General features: G+C 38.7%; 1 protein-coding gene across 1 annotated transcript in view; it reads left to right on the top strand.

Moving 5' to 3' along the window:
• The window catches only part of LOC150080678 (uncharacterized), a 49747-nt gene extending 33174 nt beyond the window's left edge, over positions 1-16573 (top strand). Inside the window, exons 4-6 of the mRNA XM_090381348.1 lie at positions 422-508; positions 12178-12233; positions 16244-16573. Of these exons, the coding sequence (XP_090237474.1) occupies positions 422-508; positions 12178-12233; positions 16244-16268 (168 nt within the window). The 3' untranslated portion in view covers positions 16269-16573. The remainder of the gene's footprint in view (positions 1-421; positions 509-12177; positions 12234-16243) is intronic.
• Positions 16574-22746: the final 6173 nt, after the last annotated feature.

The raw sequence follows: 22746 nt of genomic DNA, 5'->3' as shown, positions 1-22746 counted from the left end.
TATGAAAAGTTTTTTTGTAATATACTTATCATTGATGGCCGTACTGTAATGTGTTTAAAAACCGATAGCATATATTTTTTTAGTAACTGTTTATTTATACTTTGCACCTTTTTGTGTTTATTACTATAGAAATAAAATCTCATTTTTAAATTAATTATTGGTAATTATAATTACGCGAATGGATTTTTCTTGCATTTATTTCAATCTCCCTCTATTGCTTTTAAAATGTAGTCGCTGAAGTGAATTTAATTTTTAATGTTCATTAATGTCCGTATAAATTCGTTGGCTTCAATCAATGGAATGTTTTAATCGAGCAACACTGCAGCGGCAACGCATAATTCTTAATATACGACCCTCATTTTGTGAAAAATATTTGTCATTTAATGACCAAGCCAAAAATAGCAAACTCTTTCTTATTCAGGTGATCGGTATTTCAGCTTTAGGAAGAATGGCTTGTGTGTTGGGAGAAGTTCAGCGACCTCTACCGATGTGGAATTCTACATTTAGGGTAAGTTATTTGAATTTTAATCGTATGGCTAGTGTGACTATGACTACTATACTATGTCGGAACACTTTGTCCTTGAATTTTATTCCATAATACATAAGTAGTTAAATACAGTAGACTACCCTTTGAGAATGCCACAGGTCGATGACTTTAGTGGGGTGGTAAATACGGCGTTGAGACATCGGTCTCATAATCTCACCTGGCGAGATAATAAATAAATAAATAAATTTTCATTTATTGCAACTACAGCAAGCCCATCACAGCACTAGGCTAGGGGCATTAATTCAGTACAAAGGAGACAAATATATATATATAAAATTACATAGCATATTCTATATATACATTAACAACGATATGAATTATAATGATCAAAAATATATATTGCAGAACATCACATTTGGCTCTGGATGTAGTTACTGGGTTGTAGGTAGGCAGCTGTTTGTATTTCTCATAATTTGTTTGGAAATGAGACTCCTGTAGGCTTCAGAGTTGAGCAACCTCTTACAATCAATGTTGTGATAATTTATGAGGTGAAGGGATGCATTGGGGAACATCCTGTCCATTTGTTTTAGTCTGGAGAGTTTGGATTTGAATTGTTGTTGGTTTCTTGAGTTTTCTCTGTTGGTGGGAGCTATTATGTTGGCCAGGTTTGGTGAACTGGATGCAGAAGTAATTAACTTAGCAAGAAGCATGACTCCAGACTCGTTGATCATCTGTTGCAGAGGCTTTGTTTTTAAGTTTTTGTAAAGCTGTTGCCTGGATATTGTACGGGGAAAACGAAGTTTATTGTTCAGCCATCTAAGAACCCAATACTCTAGGGAAAGGAATTTTTTTACGGTAACTTGAGGAGCGCCAGACCAGATTTCGGAGGCATAAGACAGAATGGGAAAAATGCATCTCTGAACATGGTTAATGACTGTTTTTCTATCTTGAATCGCCGCTGTTTCTTGCTTGATCAGCCATCTTGATTTTTGAATTTTTTTAGCAACATATACATAATGAGAATTAAATGAAAGATTTTTGTCAAAAACAACTCCTAGGTCTTTGTGAGCAAATACGTTGGGAATTGAAACATTTGAAATTTTAATTTCTATGTGGTTTGGTTGTTTCTGTAAGGAATAAGTTACTTGAGCAGATTTGTTTGTATTTATAGTGAGATTGAGATTCTTCAGATATTTGATAATTCCGCACATCTGTAAATTCGCATCATGGCTAACCTTGGAAATGTCATCACAAGATTTGGAAATAATAAACAACTTTAAATCATCGGCATAAGACAGCAGATTTGGATTTTCTTGTAGGAGTGGTTGTAGAGATGCTGAAAATATGACACTGGAGAGAACACCTCCTTGAGGGATGCCTGTTGCGGTTGTGACGAGAATATTATCAGTATTAGTGGGGAAGATGAGATTTCTGTGATTGAGGCTGTACTGAAGATAGGATATAACCATTGTATCAATGGGGAAATGATTTTTTAGTATTTCAATGGCTTTCTTGTGATCAATGTTGTCGAAAGCACCTTTGATGTCTAAGTAAAAGACATCGCATTGTGCTTTATCCTGAAACGCAGTTTGGATGCGCACAATGGTGTCAGCTAGGCTTGTTATTGTAGAGCGCCCTGTAGGACCAAAATGCATGTTGTCGGGTGCATTAGCAAAGATCGCATCCCGAAGATATGGCAGCATGATCTTATCTATAATCTTAGCGATTACTGACGATACAGCAATTGGACGATAGTTTATATGGTTATTATTGCTAGCCTGTTTTGGAATCAGGGTAATTCTAAAAGTCTTCCATAATCTTGGAAGGAATGGCTGGGAGATGCAACTGGAAATAATATGAACTAGAGAATCAATGATGAATGCACTGGACAATTTAATAATAAAACTAGGGATGCCGTCAGGGCCTTCACTACTATCAATTCGTAGTTTGTTAATAATTTTCTGAACTGTATCCTTGTTTACAAGTTGGTTGATTAGCAGAGCTTGATTAGGAAGCATTTCATGTTGAACGCTATTTGCGTGTTTATAAGAATCGAATTCTTTAAATTTGTTTTGATTATCTTCATTGCAGATGTCAAAATTGCATGTTTCCATATTGAATTTTATCCATTCCAAAGTCTGGTCATGCTGCAAGGTAGCTCTTGTTTTTGAAGAGAGTGCTCTTTTATTATGCTTGAGCCTGGACATTAAGTAATTTTTGTACGCCTGAATTTTTTTGAGCTGAAACAGTGCTCTGCTCTTTTTATACTTTATGTATGTTGATGAAGTTCCGTACTTCTTCCACTGCCTGTGGCATTTTTGTTTCCTTTTAAAGTATGGTTTTAGATGAGATCTGAACCACGGTTTGGATTGAGAAGAAACTCTTACAAGTTTGGATGCTGACTCTGTTTTTTAATTGATTTAACCATTTTATTAATAGAAACGTGGCGTCCTGAATAGGTATATTTTTAAGAGAATCCCATGGATAGTATTTTAAGAGCTGCAAAAACTTTTCTTTCTGAAGGAATTTAATCGATGATATTCTTTTTGTGCTTTCTAGAGGGGGGCGAGGATTCCCACAGCAAATTGTTGCTTGAAATTCTATACTTTTGTGGTCAGATCTAAATGTAATGTTGCTACTACACTTTTCTTGAAGTTGAAGATTGGAGTAAACTAGATCGAGCGCTTGATTACCTCTTGTAGCAGGGACGTTGATATTTTTAGCTCCTAGAACTAATAAGGAGTCGGACAGCAACTTCATTTGTAAATTATATTTGGGCAAGGGGAGATTAAAGTCGCCCATTATAATTATGTTAGCTTGAGACTTATGAACAGTGATTATCCAGGTTATTACTTCGTTAATAATATCATCAGTAGGTCCAGGCGGAATATAAATATTATATATTTGAAGTAGTCAATTTTTAACTTGGATCAGAAGAGAAATTCCTTCAAAGTTGTAAGAACAGGTGTTGTAGGTGTTAATAACTTTAATGTTGGATTTTAAAATAATTGCTGATCCTCCACCTCTTCGATTAATCCTAGATGTCATGTATGGAGTGTAGTTTAGATTTTTCGGCAGTAGAAAAACATCCTGAAGAGGTTCCTGCATCCATGTTTCAACTAAACAAATTATGTCATGAGTTTCTCCAACCAAAAGTGCTATAAGCGTAGACAGTTTATTTTTTACGCTTCTTACATTCTGTAGAAAAATGTTGAGATTAACATAGGTGTTAGAAGGATGTTCGCAAGCATTAGGAGGAAGGATAAATGATGGACTATGATGCGAACCCGGACTGGTATTCTCTAGTTATGCAGACAGCTCAACAGATTGAGAGTTAGACGTTAACTGCTCATTGAAGTTGTTGACAGAACCTAGAACAGTTCCATAAAATGGCATGACTAGTAGACCATTCGGCCAGATATCAGGATTTAGATACTTTTGAAGGTCACAATCCTTTAGTTCAATTCTGAAAGATGCGTAAGTTGGATGTTTGGTTTTTAGCTTGAAAGCACTACCCGGAATTTCCAGCTCCAATAGTAGCTGATCCATCTGCTGGGAGGTAGTATTGGGATCTAGTCTGCTGACAAAAATATTATTACTTTTAAACATCGGACGATTTCTATTTCTAATTTTAATACAAGACTGCGTATTTTTTGTTCCTATTATGCTACTATATTTGTTTCTTCTGCGTGGAACCTTGAAACTTGAGGAGTTTGAAGGCAAGCTATTATGGGTAGGCACTTCAGGATTAGGAATAGATGGATAATTTTGACAGTGCACGTACATACTGCCAGGTTTCTGTTGATTTCTAATTGTGGTGGGTATCAGTTGCAAGCTTGTGTCAACAATACGTTGCGAAGATACACGATTCTGCCCTCTGAGAGAATGAGAGATAGAACTAGATCTGATAGATGGCGCTGCTATTGTTTCTGGAACAAATACTTCAGCATCTGGTCTGAGGACTGGATCTGCAGCAACTTGATGAACATAAGAAGGGCAAGGTATTGGAGGGCTCTCAACCATTGCCTTTAGCTCAAGAAGCATGTGGTAGAATTTGCATTGTTGGTCTTCTATTCGGAAAAGATGCTGCTTAATATCATCATTCTCTCTAAGTTGTTTTCTCAACATTTCTTCCAGGGTAACAACTGAGATTTCTTTGCTCGGGGATATTGTAGGCAGGGGGAGCGGGTAAGAAATGTCCTCAGTCTGTGTGGTGGCATCTAAGCTTGACTTCCTTGAATGGTGAAAAGGCTTCGGAGATGGTAATACATTGACCAAAGGAGATGAAAGATTTTTAGAGCTGCATGGGAGATCGGCATTTGTTGGAGTATTCTGACAGTTTAGCTTATGTTGACTAGGAGACTGTAAGTTTGAGCTTTCATTGTTGGCTTTTTTACAGGAAGGACATCTCCAATTATTTTTTAAAGCACTTGATGACTTCGAAAAATTTTTAATTAATGAACAAAAATCACAGTTAATGATACTGCAACCTTTACAGATAACCCAATTACGAACTGTTTTTTGACATCCATTGCATGAGACTGCTTCTTTAGGTGCCATACTGAAGATTTAAAAAATGACTGAGTACCAGTAAATAGAAAATACAAACAAGCAGGTGTTCCGTTATCGACACAGCAGGGTACTGTAGCGAAGAGTTAGAATGTCTGAGTAGCTGGACTACAGGTGAGATTGACGTAGGTGTGGCTAACGGAAAAATTGCTGGAGGGCTACAGGACTTGACCCAAAGCAGGGACAATGCCAAGGTCACAAACGGTTTTATGACAAAGAAGGCACTACTTTCAACGGTCAACCAGCGTTTCTGTATGTAGCTACGCTAAGCAAAGGCTAGCGATAACGTTGCACACTATAAATTTAAATCTGAAATAAACAGTACTTATCTTTACGAAGTCTTCATAAAAACCATTCAAGCTGCTCAATATTCATCTAAGGAACATGTCGGTGCACCACTTTACAAAAATTCCATTTAAAAAGCACTTATAAATTATTATAAAGCAGGAGCTAAATTACAGACGTCTAACACCTAGGCCACCTAGCGTTGAGATATATCCTCGGCAGAAAACCCCTGCTTCTTCTGAGCCCTCGTAGGTAGCACAGTTGGTAGAAACGCCGTTCTCCCCATACTGGGTGGAAAAGACCTGAGTTCGAGTCCCGTCAATGACGTGAGAAATTTTTATGGCTTGTTTTACAACTTGGCTCAGTTGGCGAAGGTAGCACGGTTTTTTCTCCCTAAAACTCGGGTTTTTTGTCCAATAAACAGAAAATCAACCATAGAACGCACGCAATTTACAGACAACATACACGGAGCAATATTGCCTTAGTCGCTACTACTACAACAACAACAACAACAGCTGCTGGTGAAGCCAATTTGCGTATCAAAGATATGGTAGCTGCAGAGTGGTATGTCAGACATTGAGGTGGATATTTCTACTTGAAACTCGGTCTGGGTATCAAAGGCTGTGTTAAGTTCCTGGATTTAATGGAGAAACTGTGCGCCAGTTGCTAAGCTGCCAGCCGCTTTGCCTTTATGGTCCATGGTAACTGCTCCGTTATTGGTAATAGGAAAATGTTTCTGCTTACTTATACTTTTCTTGCCACCAGCAATTTTTGTTTGCTGCTTTTCTGGGATAACTTTATTCGAGTGCATCCATTTATTTTATTTACGGTCCACTCAAGCCCGCATGTATGTTCGATTGTATTTGTTGTCGAAATGCTTAATTCTAAACTCCTCTGATCTAATAGTTCTGTCAGAATAAATAGAACTATTTTCTTTCTTTTTTTTTTTTTTTTTTTTTGCATCTCTACCATATTTTTAACCCCGAAGAAGAAGAGAGGGATTCAGTGCACCACTTAGATGACAAAATTGATTTTCTTTTATTTTATTGAAAGGATAATAAACTTTTACAGCAACGTAGAGCTCATAGCAACAGTATAATGTTTTTGCCACTTCTCGCTCATTTAGTGAGGTCTGTGTTCGATTGCCATCTTTGACTGGAGGAATTTCTAAAGTCCTCTTCAATTGAAGCCGTAGTTAGCCGATCTGAAATGAAGGATAGGGTTTTTCAGCCCGTACAACATGTAAATCAGCCGTTGAACAGGAATAACTTCAGACATAATACGCAACGGCGCAATATGGTGTTAAGTCGCTGATGCACCTAAAAACCCAACAACAGTACAAGTTGATTTACAGCAGTCAAGACATGCAGTGGGTTCCTCTGCATGTCCTATCTTAGTATTCATAGCCCCCCTTCCCCCAGTTTTTAACATATTAAATGGAACCAAACAAAATATGTAAAAAATGTAATGCATATCAATTTTTATTCCATTTGATGAAATAATTCTAAGGTGGATTTTTTTATTTTGTGATAAAATAAACGTATAAAATTAAGTAGGCAGTTTTACAATGAAAATCCACTATAAGAAAAGATAAGTAAATTTTAAATAATATTCATTATTCGGGATATAGTAAGAATCAGGGCCTCTTATTATAGTTAAATTACAGGTTAAAAAGTGCCTAAATATCTTTATTGCATAATAGATGGTACAGAATTCAACGAACTACTGTATTGCCACAAACACCGATTCAGCGTCGTGCAGCTGCGTTCTCTTTACGAAGTCACGAAGATGACATTCCGACTTTATCCTTCTTAAGGACAGTTAAAACAGTTAACGAAGGTAATCCTACTCACTACCAGTTTCACCTTTGCTGACACTGCAGCTCTTGCAGGCATTTATCATTTCAATTTTGTTTGAAAGTTTTACTTAATCGCCTCTCTGGAAGCGACCGCTCTGCGAGTAGCTGGTAGTATTGCAATCTGTTCTATTTAAAATAAATGTTCTTGTTTATGCTCTGACAACAGTTGTGGGCTTGAACCTCGGTCCATTCAAAGCTTGTGCGCGCGCTCTGGCACTTCGCCACTCGGCTGCCACCGTACAAAGGAATACAATATGAAGACTGTCTAAATCTCATCACACAGTTTATAACTCCCTTCTGTATACACTCATGAACCAAAACATTATGACCACCCCAGTCTCTACGAGCGGACACATTTCACACACCTATGGGTGACGTCGCCAATCGGCGCAGTATACAGTACGGCACGAGTAGTGCTCAGTTCGTCAGTACAAAGCCCATGCAATGGAGAAAGGAAGACCGGGCTTGAACGGTCTCCAGAATAATTTGCGGAGCTAGGAAGTCGGAAGCCAGCATCTTAGCAACTGCAGGTATTGTCAAGTGTTCGAAGGCCGCCATTGTGAAGGTGTGACGGAATAGTCCTAAGAGGGACACACAACCATTCGACGGGGAGACTACTACTGGTTGGCACGTACTGACTGGAACAACAGACGGCTTACGATCTCTCAATTAACGGCATACTACAACCAGGAAACACAGAAACGTTTCCCAGAACATCATCCAACAGAAGCTCTTACGGACAGGCCTGAGAAGTAGACCTGTTCATATGACCATGTTGACTGACCGTCATCGACACCTGCTTATTGTACATAGTGTTTGGGGAGGGGGTACCAGCGGTGGTTTTCACATCTGCACCATAAATGCTCTTCTGAAGGCTCCTTGCAGTGAGCACAGGAGCACTGTTCCTGGATATTAGGACGACTGTAAAAGTGTCCCTGATATGATGAATCAATGTTCTAGCTCCATTACGCTGTTCATCTGCTCGCCATCACGGCGAACAGCTGCAACCAGACTGCACGGTTGGGGACGAAAACAGGCCGACAGTGGTGATATCATAATTTGGGTGATGATTTTATGGACATCAATAGTTTCCCTATCCCCATTGCCCTCCCCGCCAGCTCCTACCTTAGCATTGTTTCGGACCACGTTTTGCTCGCATGGTGACAGTGTATCCAGATGGCACTGGACCCTTTCAACATGACACCGCCCCATATCACAAGGCCCGCATTGAGCATGTATGGTTCGAGAATCATGTCCAAGAATTCCATGTGTCCCCCTGACTAAATTCCCCCGACACCAGTCTCATCGAAAATTTGTGTGATGCGGTGGAACGCAGCATTCTCCAATCTTTTTCATTGCCGAACTCCGGAATATCTTTCTGGTCCGGTATACTTTTCGCAGTCTCGTGAAGTTGAGTGTAACCATTTTTCACGGCGAGAAGTGGCCCAACACGCTATTGGGTTGGTAGGTGGTCATTGTGTTTTGGCTCATGAGTTATATTAGGGGATCCGTGTGGGCATCATTCCCTGTGGAGTAATACAGACATTATCAGGAGAGATTATCTTAGAGAAACTAAGTCTTCTCCTCCAAGGATGTGCGAGTCTGATGTTGGTATTATTCCACCCATAGAAGAAATATGGGAAACCGCACCATCTTCTATCAAGAAAGAAGCTCTTCATGATACTATACTCCAATCACAGTCTGAAATTCTAGAATCTTCGTTCAAACATAGGACGTTAAAAAATATGTTAGCTGAAGCTGTTGACTGGAATTTGACGAATTGGACCGATTTGTGAAACATTACTATTGTAGGATCAGATGACCAAGTCCACGACATAACTTTGGACGGGATAGAGATTACCACTCTACGAAGATGGCGTACATGTTCCAGCAGCTTATGTGCCATTAAACCTCCATAACACACACACACGCTCTACGAAGGGGTTGTTAAGAAAGAAAGAAAACTCAGATATGCACATATATTAGATGGTGCTGTTGCTTCTGATGTTAGCTTCCAAGATTTTTTAACTCTCTGGGAAGGAGTCTTCTGTGGGAGTGATAAGAAACTCCAGAACTTGTATTTTATACTCTTCAGATTACTTGGAAAATGAGGATGTTGGAAGGGCTATATACATGCCCACCACTACTGAGCTCCTAGCATCTTTTCCAGCTTTAAAAAGTCCGGGGTCGGATGGAGTTCCTCCCATCTTCCTTACAGAGTTCTGTGTCACCCACAAAGAATACAACGCGGAGATGATGGGGGGGGGAACCCCTGGTGCCCTCAGACAACCAATATGTATTTTACACTTTACTTCCTTTGTAATATCTCGATGAAAGTCCTTATAGATATTTTTCATATATTTCTATTGTCAGACCTTCTACCAACTTTGTTCCAAAGAAACGTGTCTCCAGGGATCCAGCAGATTTTAGACCCATCACAGTATTATTGAGAACGTATCATAAGATCTTAGCAAAGAGGGTCATGTCAGTGATCTCCTGAGACCCTAGACAAAAGGCATTTATTCCAGTTGAAGGTGTTGCCGAAAATGTCTTTCTGCTGCAATCAATACTATCCCATCCCAAGAGCAACTTTAGACATTTGCATTTGGCATTAATTGACAAAAGATCTTCTTTATATTCTGTTCATCCAACGGTAGATCTAGTATTCAGTGCCACAATGCTGCCACAGGTAGGTTTCAGGTGCTGAGGACCAAATGGCCAATGCGTAAAGCGGGATTGGCACGAGACATACTTGAGAATAGTGTCCGATAGCCTTTGGGTCATGACATCTCGCCAGCTCCTGTCTAAACGCCGCACACTGCTATTTACGCAGAGCAAAAGATCCTTACTGGTACCAAGACCACGCTATTCCCAAACAATTGTTTATATTCTGTTGGACTGGCCTACATATATAAGAGCAGGTCAAGTAGTTTTTCCACATCTTTTTATAAAAAAAAAAAAAAAAACCCGATTACTGACACTTCAAACTTTTCAAAATGACAGAATGGACATTTAAGATATCTTCCTTCGTTTAATAACATAAACGAAGGAGGGAATAAATTCTTAAAGTTTTCTTAACCGAAGGCTGGAGAAATATGGCCTTAGTTACCATTATGCACTTAACCAACCAACCTACCTACCTAAAGCTAATAAAGTTTATCAACGTTTATCTATCATGATATCGCAAGCGATAATTTATCAGCGAAAACAATCTGAAGCTTTTGGTTAATGTTCCTGTGCTTAAAAAAACAAAAAGATTAAAAAAAAATCTAAGTTAATCGAGGAAATTTGAGGCTGGTACCTTTTTGAAGTTAAAGAACAGCTTTTATTTAAAAAAACTGTTTCGTTCAGTAATGCGTATAAAACAATCTTTTCTAACATTTAATACTCGTAAGGACAAATTGATACAGTGGTACGGTAAATAACCATGGAAACATGAGCATTTAGAAATTCAGCAAAACACTGGCAATTATCATGGTTCATGAACCATGATAATTGTACGAGTACATAACTGGAATTTCATTGAAGGACCCCAGCAAGCAATATCACCCACTCTGTAGCATTGAAAACAAACTATTACAGTACTTCCATTATCTAAAGGAATCATTGGTTTTTTCATTGCTGCAGAGTGTGTGACGTTATTTACTATATAAAAAAAGTAATGTTAAGTATGGTGGTTAGATCAAAATAACTCCCATCATAAATGGAGTGAGTGAAACTATTACAATTTCAGAAAATAATTAACATGATATACAAAATGTATGCACGGCAAAATTTATCAAATGTGAGGAAAATAGGCAATTGTACTTATATCATAGAGCTTCGGGTTACCAGGAGTACTTGAAATCTAAGAGGGTTTGGTTATCGTGAATATTAAATATTATCTTGATTGTGATGCAATTATATATGGACGGTGGCGAGCATTGGAAGTTAAATCTTCCATAATTAGACTGTATAATACAAAATAATGAGTAACCGGGAACACAATTATACAGAGACTTCCTAATTAACGTTTATCTTCCAGCTGCTTATGCAAGATCCTGGAAGGAGGTGTCAGTTCTCGCCCTATGTGGTATTTAGAAGCAAACGACTTCCTTTCCAGGATACGGTGTAGCCTCTGAAGCAACAAGTCAACACTCGAACATTTAATCTGACTGGGGACATTTATTCGTGATGCCTTTCTGAAACGTTGAGCACCAGGTATCGGTTTTTCCCAGTAACAAACTAGGAAGACAAAACAGAAATTTCTTATTTATATATTTAGAAATTTCTTTCGGCAAACCAATACGGACCCTTTCATAGTCTTCCTGCGACGTTATGTCCAAAGACTCACTGATATGAACTTGTTAGCTAGGTGGAGGTTGCAAGAATTCCACTGTGAGCATATTGGTTGGAGTGTCTCTTATGACGATCCAGTTCAGTCGCGATGATGTGATTGTCGAAGTCTGAGGACAGCAACTTACAATATGGTTTGCTTGTAGCACATTCCTATTGGGCAGGTTGAAATACTTGATTATCAGTAATATTATTTGTAATATTTAAACTTTGAAACATTAACTTTACTTCGAAATATCATTTTAGGAAAGATGCAAATCTATTAGAAAGGGTATAGAAGAGCAACAAGATTGGTTAAGGGCACAACAGAGTATTTTCATAAAGAAAGAAGAGTTCTGGAAATTATGTTTGAAAAACTACGAATCTCAATAGTTCTTTAAGATTTTAAAGGGTTGCGTGACCTAAATGCCTATCCACTTATCACGTGGCACACAAGAAGTGTATTTAACTGTTGGAACAAACTTCCATCTACTCTTGTTGAGATTGGCATTTTATTTAAATTTAGAGATCGGACTGTAAGTAGTACTCAGCTTTTATGTTTTAGCAAAAGTAACAAGTTCATAGTGTTTTTAAGTTAATTGTTTTATTTATAATGATGAATTCAGGAAATAGTTTTATTTATAATGTTTACTTTTCTTTTTAGAAATGTTTTCCTAGGGGCCAGAAGAGTCAACGAGTTCACCTAAGTACAAATTCCTCGTAAGTGTGCTATTTGAATTCTCCTACTCATTCGTTCAAATGTACACGTATGTATATATATTTTTAACATTCATTTGTGATTTATAAAAAATATTTTGCAATAAATAAATAGCGCTAAAATCGGCAGAGTTTTTTTTTTTCTTCCTTTTTATTTCAAATGCCCTCCTACGAAAGTGGCAGTGTGGAACCTTTCTTACCATGGCCCATCAACAATTACGAATGAAGGTGCTTGGGTGAAATTGCAATGTAACTGCAAGAATAATAATAAAAAAAAGCAATAACTCTTCTGAATAATTTTAGATCGGGTTAGTTAACCCCTACTCATATCACTCGGCAGAATTACTCATTTTAAGATTACTTGTTATTCTTATTTTAGTGATACAAGGGAAGTGCAGGGTCTAGCCGCGCAAATAAAAAAATAAATTAATTAATGAGCTTCCAGTTCAAGAAATAAAACGGTGAAAATTCCAGCTTCATTCATTTTATCTTCTCTCAGAACCTTGTAGACGTCCGTTAGGTCCCCCTAAGGTGTGTAGTTGCCAACTTCTGTAGCCCATATGTCTGAAGTCCTGCCTCATATGGACGCCCTTTTGCCGATCTCACAAGACTCCTTGCTTGTCTCTTTCAGGTGCAGTTTCCACTATTACAGGTGTAAGCTCACAATTGTCTTATACAGGGTGTCTCAAAATACATGGCATAACTTCAGGAATGAGTTCCTCATATGTAGACAATAAAAATATTTTATATCAACATAGTTCCGGAAATGCTTGGTTTCCGAGTTTTGAAGGTCTGTCTATGACACTTGACTGTTCACATCACCTTATAGTAATTGTTCAAAATGTCCACCTTCTGCCTGAATACAGGCCTCACATGGACTCGCGAAGACGATGTCAAATTCCTGACATGTTTCGTATTGTCTCACCACCTGCCACAATTCGATTTCGGAGAGTTTCCACATAAGCTACCGGAGTCGAATACACCAATGACTTTAAATGGCCCCACAAGAAGAAATCTAGTGGGTTTAAATCAGCTGAGCGTGGAGGCCAGGCTCCACGCTCAGCTGAAATGTGCTGCCATTGTGCATGAAGTGTTCTTGTTGACGAATGATCAGTGGGGTGTCGTCCAAGAAATCTAGCATATTATTTTCCAGAAAGTTTTTGTACGCCTGCCCTGTGAGTTTGTTTGGAAGTACATGGGGCCCAAATAACTTATCACCAAAAACACCCGCCCAGATGTTGGGGCTGAATCGCTGTTGGTGATGTGATGGAAGAATTGCATGTGGGTTTTCTTCAGCCCATACATGCCGAATTGTGAAAGTCTTGGATTCCGTCTCGTGTGAACTGTGCTTCATCTGTGAATATCACTAAGGCAGGAAAGTGAGGAGTTGTACCACACTGCTGCAAGAACCACTGGCAGAACATTACTCGCGCAGGGTAATCTGCTGGTGACAAGGCCTGTACCCGTTGCAGATGGTAAGGATACTCTCCAAATAGTCGAACGTTGAACAGCCAGTTGCATTGCTATTCTGCGTATGCTGATTCCAGGAGGGGCATGCACAGCATCCAAAATCTCCTCCTCCACTTCAGGAGTCGTAGATTTTGGTCGTCCTCTGTCGGCAGCACGAGGTATAAAGGTCCCATGTTCACAAAGGCGGTGATGGATGCCTTCCAATGTTTTCCTGTCTAGACATCTTCGTTCTGGGAACCTTTCGTGGCACAAACGACGAGCCTCCAGAGCATTGCCGTCCGCCAAACCGTACATAACCGCTTGCTCCTGATTTGAGTACATGGTGGGAATGGAAATCCACCCGATTCTGTTAGTACCTTGTGATAAAGGAAATAATCTGCGGGAATAAGACATTTCGGTTAATAACTCGGGAACCAAGCATTTCCGGAACTATGTTGATATAAAATATTTTTATTGTCTACATATGAGGAACTCATTCCTGAAGTTAGTGTATTTTTGAGACACCCTGTATAGTGGAATTATGACCCCCTATCCTTAAAAAAAAATTTTTGATGGGCCCTCTGCGCGAAACTTCGTGTCTACCAGTAATATAACCGAAAAAATCAGTTATAAATTTAATTTTAAAATACTTTCTGCATTTCCAGTAGTTTTTGGAATCACTAACCATACACAATTACATTGGGCTGAATTAATTTGTGAATCCAAACTTTTCTTTACCTTGCAACTAAACTTAATTTGTTAATATATACACACACCTGCCAAAAAACACAAACCTTTGTATTAAGTCACGCAAGGAACAGTATGATCAGTATCAAGTAGAACATCTACTAATAAAAAAAAAGAGCCACTGAGCCACCTGGGAGCAAACGCCAAATTTGCGATAGCTTCCCGCTACCCATCCCTAGAGCTGGGTCTGGGTCAACTTTTCTTGTCTGTGCACTATGCACCAACTACACAGCCATCGGATGAAGTGCAATACCGATAGGTGTCATTTTCTGCTGTTCGACTGCAGTAATCTAAAGTCAGAATGGAGAAAACGCAGGATCTATCAGACTTCGAAAACTGTCTATTCGTGGGTGCACGTTTAGCAGGAGCCGCAATTCAAGAAACAAAAGACATAACTGGTTTCTCAAAATACTTCAATACAGTACTTCAAGAGCGAAGCCGTCGTACTCTAAAGAGAGCTACGTGAAAAATAGGACATCCAGTGTGCAGTCAGTAACATCTGAATTCAACCAGGCTCAGAACTGTCCTATTTAAACCCGTACCATAAGCAAGGAATTGAAAAATTGGGTATTGGCAGTCAGTTGCCTATTAAGAAGCCACTTTTTTCAGAAGAAAAACAGAAAAATCCGCTTGCAGTGGTGTCGAGAACGTCGTGATTGGACAGTGGAACAAAGTCATGTGATCACTTTGTTTTTCACTGATGGTAGGCAGAGTGTGCGGCGAGAAACTCATGAAGCGATGGACCCTGTTTGTTTTATTATGACAACCCAAACATCTAGAAGTGGTATTATGGTAAGAGGAATGTTTTGTTGGCAGGGACTGGGTACGGTGATACCAGTGGAAAGTCGAATGTCATCTAGGGAGTACCTGAATTTTGTATCAAATCTACTGCACCCTGCAATGTGACACTTTTATCCCGAAGGTGATGGTCACTTTATGAATGACATCGCATCGTGCAAGAATGAATGGTTTGGAGAAAACATTACAGGGATTTCCACCATCTTCCCCTGGCTACCCACATTCACCTGATCTCAATCCTATTGAGAATGTGGGGACATGGTGGAGAGAGCTATTCGGCAACGAAGTCCTCTTCCCTCAACCTTGTCCTCAGCTATGGGATATTGTGCTGGAAGAATGGGCACAACTAAAACAAAACGCACTAAAACATCTTATAGAATCCATGCCGCGCCGCAGATTTCCTGTTATTCGAAACAAAGGCGGCCCGATTTGATAATGAATAAAGATTCATTTTGTGTGTGCATGTATTTATTCCTTAATTGCATTTGACTTTTTTGTCTCAGGTTTCATGACGCTTTAATTTTTATTATTCTGTTAATTCCTCTTTTATATTTTCTCTAACCTTCCTCGTGATCTTTTCTTCAATAATCTGTCAATATTTTCTCCCATTTTGCTACATCATACTTTATTTTCCTTATTCTTATACCTTTTAATTATTGGTTAATCAAGTATGTTTTTTACCATATATTTCGGAAGCGTTTTGAACAAGAAAATGACTTTAATAAACCCTAAGTTAACTCTTAACGATGTTCCTTCGAAAGTCATATTGAATAATTGGCGAATCGTTTTTGAAACCAGTCCATTCTTAGTCTTATGCAACTGTAAAAGAAGTGGTATTATATAATTTATTTTATTGGCATCTTAAAACCTGTTCGTTGAATTAAAAAAAACAAACAGATGAGATACGAAAAAGTAATATTGATGAGTTTAAATTAATTTGCCTTATCTGACAATCTCCACATTATATTTATACAGTAAGCTTTCAGAATGCATTTTCCTTGATGTTTTTTCTTTTGCAGGTTCTCGAGTGACAGCTCAACATAACAGTTGCCAAATGTTCAACTCCAAAATGAGAACGAATGTCATTGAGAAAAGTTGCAAACGGCTCATTATGTAGGCCATTCTCAGATTTTGAGATTGAACAGAAAATTATTTATTGAACTATCGGGAATCGCTCAGCTGGAAAAGTGTAAAGAATCATTAGTTTAAAGTGTAATTCTCAAGTAAAAATGAATTCGCTTGACTTATGAGCTACTAAAATCGTGCGCAAGATAATGGGAGAGATAAAATCCAATATAAAGCGGTTTATATCTATGGACGTTAAAAATAATATTGAAACGGTATTTTTATTTAAAACTAAATTTAAATTAGGAATAAAGGGGGCGCGTACTCTAGTTTGAATTTGCAAAGAGAACTTCAATATTATTATTGGAATTTGAAGAGGTTGAGAGAAAAAAAATCGCCCCTTTAGAATAATCTGTCATTCGTTCTTTTGGTATAATCAACTGTAAATAGTTTTTGTCATTATGTAATAAGGGTAGTCAAACCGTGCCTCGAGAGCCTAATAATACAAAATAATACTATTTTAGTAATAGGAAATTTAAAAAAAATAATAACTGCTAGTCTCGTGAGTAGAAAACAGTTGTTTAATGAATTTAGTACTCAACTGATATCTTTCGAATTCGCGCACTGTGATTCTAGCTTTCACTCATACAGAAAGTTAAGTTGCGCTTTTTAGAAACAATTTCCTTCTAAAGCACACAATGCTTTAGATCTCTTTATAATTAACTTTGATGGGAAGAGTTGAATTGTCTTTAATTTTCTTGGAGATTTGTCTTTAAGAAATTTTGCGATCGTTTTGTGTGCAGCTCACAGGTTTACTAACTTTGGCTACCCCTGTTATAACATTACCTAAACAACCATTATATTTGTACTACTGCTCATGTAAAGTTATTTCGATTATTAATAAATATAATGATCGAATATGCAGTATGGTTGACTTGTAATACTTGGTAATCTTTTCTAACATCTCTCCTTCTTTCTCTCGCACTCAATTTTTTAAATGAATCGTATTTTATTTTCCTGAATGCAAGATGATTTCACATCTACATGCTCCATTTGAAGAATGAGACTAATGCTTACTAAGGTCTCTTGGCTACCTACAAAAATATCTTTGCTGTACGAATTTTACAAACCGATGTTTGTATTAGGGGAAAAAAATATTATCCGTTAGGGCACAGATCTTTCATATAGTGTGTAAACTACCCTCAGCATTTCATTTGTAACAATAAACTTCCAAAAAATATTTTTGAAATCTTCATATAACATGTTTTTGAAAAAATTGCACAAGATACAATAATTGTCAAAATAAAAAAAAAAAATGTAGAATTGCTCCTAAAGTAATGGAAATGGTAACTGTAGTGGTACCCTTGTAGTGGTAATGGTAACATTACCACTACAAACTGGCTACTACTATAAACTACCACTACAAACTATAAACTGGCCTTTGTGAAGACGAAGAAGCAGAGCGTCCTTGGTGTGTGTCAACTGGAAGACTGATTGTTGAGATAATCTTATGTGTAAACCATCAAATTGGGTTGATTTTCCAATGAGTTTCTAGCCTGTGTTTTTTTGTTTGTACTTCAATAGGTTGAAGTAATCTTCTTAAGCCAATACACAGTTCTTAATAATTTTACCATGCAACTTTCGAATATCATACAATTTGCAAATCAGTAAAACTTATAAAAACAGCTACAAACTCGTCAGTTCAAGTCTATCACTTTATAAATTGTCAGTCCCCTAATTTCACCTACAAATGAAATTACGGGATTGATTGAGCCAGCATCATATTAAATATTTTCTACGGTCAGTAATCCGACTGGAAATAAATATCGGAATGTATATCTAAAAATTATTTTTAAAACTAAACAACCAGAACGCACAAGTATCGATAAAGAAACTGATGGTTGGTTGTTGTTGGGTTTTTTTGGCGCAAAAGCAACTTTGGCCATATTGCGCCTATCTATTAATGTTTATGTGACAAGGAAACTGATGGAATGCAATCCTAGTACAATCTGAACACTATGGTAGAGGGAATTGGTCAAACATTTTCCCAGTTCTCTTTACCATAGGCAGCATTCATATTGAATTAACTTAGTTGCCTTTTCCCTCTCGGATATCGGAGGGATGATAATTTCGGTGGTGGTAGGAGTTGCATTCATCAGAATTAACATGCCTGTCTTTGTATTCAGGCCGAAAAGTTAAGTTCGAATCCCGTCAATGGCACAATGAATTTTTATGGGCCTCTTTCACACGCTTGACTTAAATCTCATTTAACTTGTATAGTATGCTCCGCGGAGTCAAATTACAAGCTGTCAACCATCTCCGAGGATTCTCCACAGTGGAAATTACCTCTCGTGGAGAAATACAATTTATTTCGTCTTTTTGATAGTTTCGTATTCAATATAATGAACATGGCCTAGTGATGCGTCATCTGTGACATGACTTCTACTCATGCCAGTTGTGGTACTGATTTAACGCAATTTTGTATAATTCAATACTTATGTTATTAGTAGAGCTCACCGAGAAATGAATCTAACTTCTCAGTTACTTCTTGGAGGAAACGTTTTCCTACTCCTAACGGTATTAAATGGCCAAACGACTTATTACTAAGGACACTGTGACGATGATGAAGAGAACCCTGGGAGGCCCTCTTTGTGTAAGCGTAAGTAAAACAGATAATTTAAATAACGTATTTTTTTTCCTAAAAAGTAAACCTACGTATGTAACCTATATCGTATCTATATACTGGAGCTGGGTAGGCATCTCCTATTACTGCAATGAACACCAAATCTGCCATTCTTTCGTGAGCAACCTAAGGAGTGTTTGATGAGAATAAAAGAACGCGTGCACAAATGTTCTTGGCGTGAGAGAAATTAACTGCGTCGAATCGGAATTTATTATTTTCCGCTTAGGATGCTCATAGCTGCTTGACTTCAATGTCCTTTAAAAGGTGAAAGCATTTTCGTCTTATTTCTAATTATCTCTGCTTCCTTAACACGTGTGTGTTCGTTTGAAACGTGACAAATGCATAGAAACGTAATGCCGCTTTTTAAATTAAGACTCCAGATTAAACTCTTCATAAAGAGTCTTAGTTTTTATAGACTCTTAGAATACTCCCTGTTCAATTGGTGCGTAGAATTCAAAAAGGAATCCGGACGTAAACTAAATTAAGTTTCTTTTTTTTTTTTCCCCTTCGCTTTTTCTTTTAACAGTCAAGAGTTTCCACATCAGTAAAGAAGCAATTGAGAGCACCTATTTCCCTCTCATCTTGTCCTGGAGTGACCTCTTACACTAGTACACCTTATATTCCCAAGTTTTTTTTACTCCTCTCCCTCCCCCCCCGGCTATCTCTTATATAATCTGCCCTTTCGTCCCCTGCCAACAGCACTCCCTTTATCCACTTCACGTGTTACTTGAAACTTCCGAGTGTCATACATTTCGTTTCGCATATAGGAATGCGTGCAGACTTCGTTTTGATGTAACTTATTCTGTCTCGATGATTAATTGGTGGTCGTTTTTAATAGGTCAACGAATATTTTTCTTCATTCGCTACTGTTGACCTGGTCACTGAGTACACAGCACATATTTTTGTGCCACTCTCTATGCACGCTGATCAGAGGAACAAAACATGACACTACACAACATTAACATACACACTTACCCTCTTTGAAACTTCTGGCCTTTCACAGAGTACTGTGACACACAGAGTGCACACAGTCTTTATGCAGTTTTTCTATTTCCATGTCTGCTGGTTTTCCAAAAAATTTCATTACTTTTTGTAATAGCCTAAATGATCCTGGTTTAATTTCAACCTGGTTTAATTTCAATCCATCCTGGTTTAATTTCAACCGCAGAGCATTTCGTTAGACCATAATTCACCATTATGGTCATATATGACCATAATTCAGTGATCATTAAGTGCATAGTCCATTCGTAATGGACTATGCCGCAGCATAAAAAGCAGTGGTGGTAATTTGCATCTGCCCGTGCTCAAAATGATAAAGTAGCAGTTATAGGACGTAGTAAAGATATCACGGAGTTTCAAATGGTGTGGGAGCTCGTGCATCCGGTGCTTCCATTTCGGAAACCGCACGTCTTGACGGTTGCTCACTGTGCTTAAGGTGTACAAAGAATGGTGTCGAACGAGTCAAACCACCTCCCGCCAGCAAAACTATAAAGGACTACGCGAAGTGGATATTCGTGGGAACGAAGCATGCAGCGCGTTGTTACGGTCTCAACAGCAGGCCACTTGTGCAACAGTTGACATCGTAATACAATATGGGGAATGCAAGAACAACATCCCAAATACCGATGCCCCCCCCCCCACACTCAGACGTAAGGGAGTTCCACAGCAGACGACCCAAGAGACACTTCTCGCTCCTGATCAGTCGCCAGCGAAATGTGATGTCACCAAAACGCTGTTCAGACACTAGAGGAATAGAAACGAGTGTCCTGGTTGGTTGAGTCCAAATACCTGGTACAACGCGCCGATGTACGCTCTGTGGCGCATGCAACACGAGTCCATGGACCCATCTTGTACGGTGCCCGCTATCCTGGTGGTAGTACGGTGGCACTGGTTGGTTGATATGGGGCATGTTTTTCTGGCAACAACTAGAACCCCTGGTGCGTATGGCCCAAAGTTTCACTGGTGAGGTCTACCGGCGGCTCTTAGGAGACCAGATGCACCCTGCCATGTTACATTGTTCCCGGACCAAAAAAAAACCCTCGCGTATCACGCGCTGTTTGTTGAAAAACGTAATCAGCATCGTCTTGATCCTGGCATTTTGAAATCTATATGCTCTGACACTTCGTCTCTGGGTCATACCAAAACACCCATCTCCAGTGACAATATAATCGAGGAAATTAGGATTGGATGAAGTCTTCACATGATAACTCTTCATTGCTTCTGCTCATCCGTGAGGCTATGCGGCACATATTTTGCACAGATCTTCCTTTTCCCTAATTCTTCACGTAGAATTTGACGAATCGTTTCCTTATTCATATTCAACTCATTGGCCATCATTCTAAGGATAAAACGATGATCTCTTGCAACACTTTCTCGAACTTTTGTGATTCTGTCCTCATTGCGCGAGCATCCTCACGTCCGTCTTTGAACCGTTTATATAACCTTGCAAACACACTGATACGACTTAACGTTTAATCACCATAAACAGGTTTACCATTTCATTGTTTCTACTGCAGCTTTTCTCAGTTTAAAACAATTTGATATTCGTCCGTTGCTCCATTGCAAAATCATGGCATGGACGTTAACGCTACTAACGAAACTGGTTGTTACTTGCAACCTGTCAGCCTACTGGACAATGTCTGTACCACTATCTGTTAGAGGAAGTTTGAACTACAACATGCCACTTTTTCCCCCCAAAACTCTTCGAACATGAGCGCCACAACACCAGTCCGCGAACTTTATTTCCTCACTTCGTACGTCATAAAAGCAACAAAGCTCTAATAATGATGAGCCGACCAGCACTGTGCAAAAGAAATCATTGTCCACGCAAGAACACTACAACTGCTGAGGCATTCACTATCTATACGCTTTGAATCCACTACTTTATGAGGATGCCTCCACATCCATGGTAAACTGTATGAGTCGGATCAATTACAAGTTTCCAGTATTTCGACAACTATCGCGTTCACAATGCAACACACACACCTTACAGAGTATAGGCCAAGACTCCATACACCCATTGCCCTTGGTTCCGATAGTGCTGTGTCGGTTGAAGTAAACACCTTATGGCCAGCAGAGACATCTGTTATTTTAAACGCTGTTACCTTTTGCTTTTGGCCTGCATCACGGCAAAGAAGTGATCAGTCGCATTCTTGGCGTAGCTTCTTATGACCACGTGCACCGATACATGACGCTACCTTTTAAGAATACTCACTACGAACACAGCGACAGTCATGTGCTTTGGAACTCGTTGCTATTACCTGCTTTTTTCCCCATAGCACAGCATCAATGACCAGAGGCTATGCAACTCTATTTAAAGGGCAAATTCATTTCCATACGTACTAAATGATGGACAATTCAAGGATCACATGTTGGGACGTTCAATTTTGTAATATTTTGTTGGTGGGACAGTGCATAAAATAACATTCCTATCTTCTCTTGTGATATTTGTATTGCAAGACAAGTGCTGTGGATTTCTTCGAACGAATACAGAGAAGGGCAACGAGATTTGAAGGGCGGTCTTACCAAGAAAGACTTCAGTTCTATAAATTGTAGCGTCTGGAAACTAGGCACCCGTGAGGACACCTGATTGAGGTATTTAAGGTTTTGAATGGATAGAGGGGAACCAACTGCTTATGGCATTCTTTGAACACATACGGCAACAAATTTAAGTTGAAAAAGGATGGTTGCAGGATAGACTTGTGAAAATTTGCTTTCAGCTACAGAGAAATTGATTATTGGAACAATCAACAATTGATTGTGGAAGTGGGTAGT

This window comes from Mastigoproctus giganteus, chromosome 9, assembly GCF_048544385.1.
Source record: "Mastigoproctus giganteus isolate SK-2022 chromosome 9, ASM4854438v1, whole genome shotgun sequence".
Lineage (NCBI taxonomy): Eukaryota > Metazoa > Arthropoda > Arachnida > Uropygi > Thelyphonidae > Mastigoproctus > Mastigoproctus giganteus.
The sequence above is the reverse complement of the archived record's forward strand: the minus strand, read 5'-3'. Positions and strand labels throughout refer to the sequence as shown.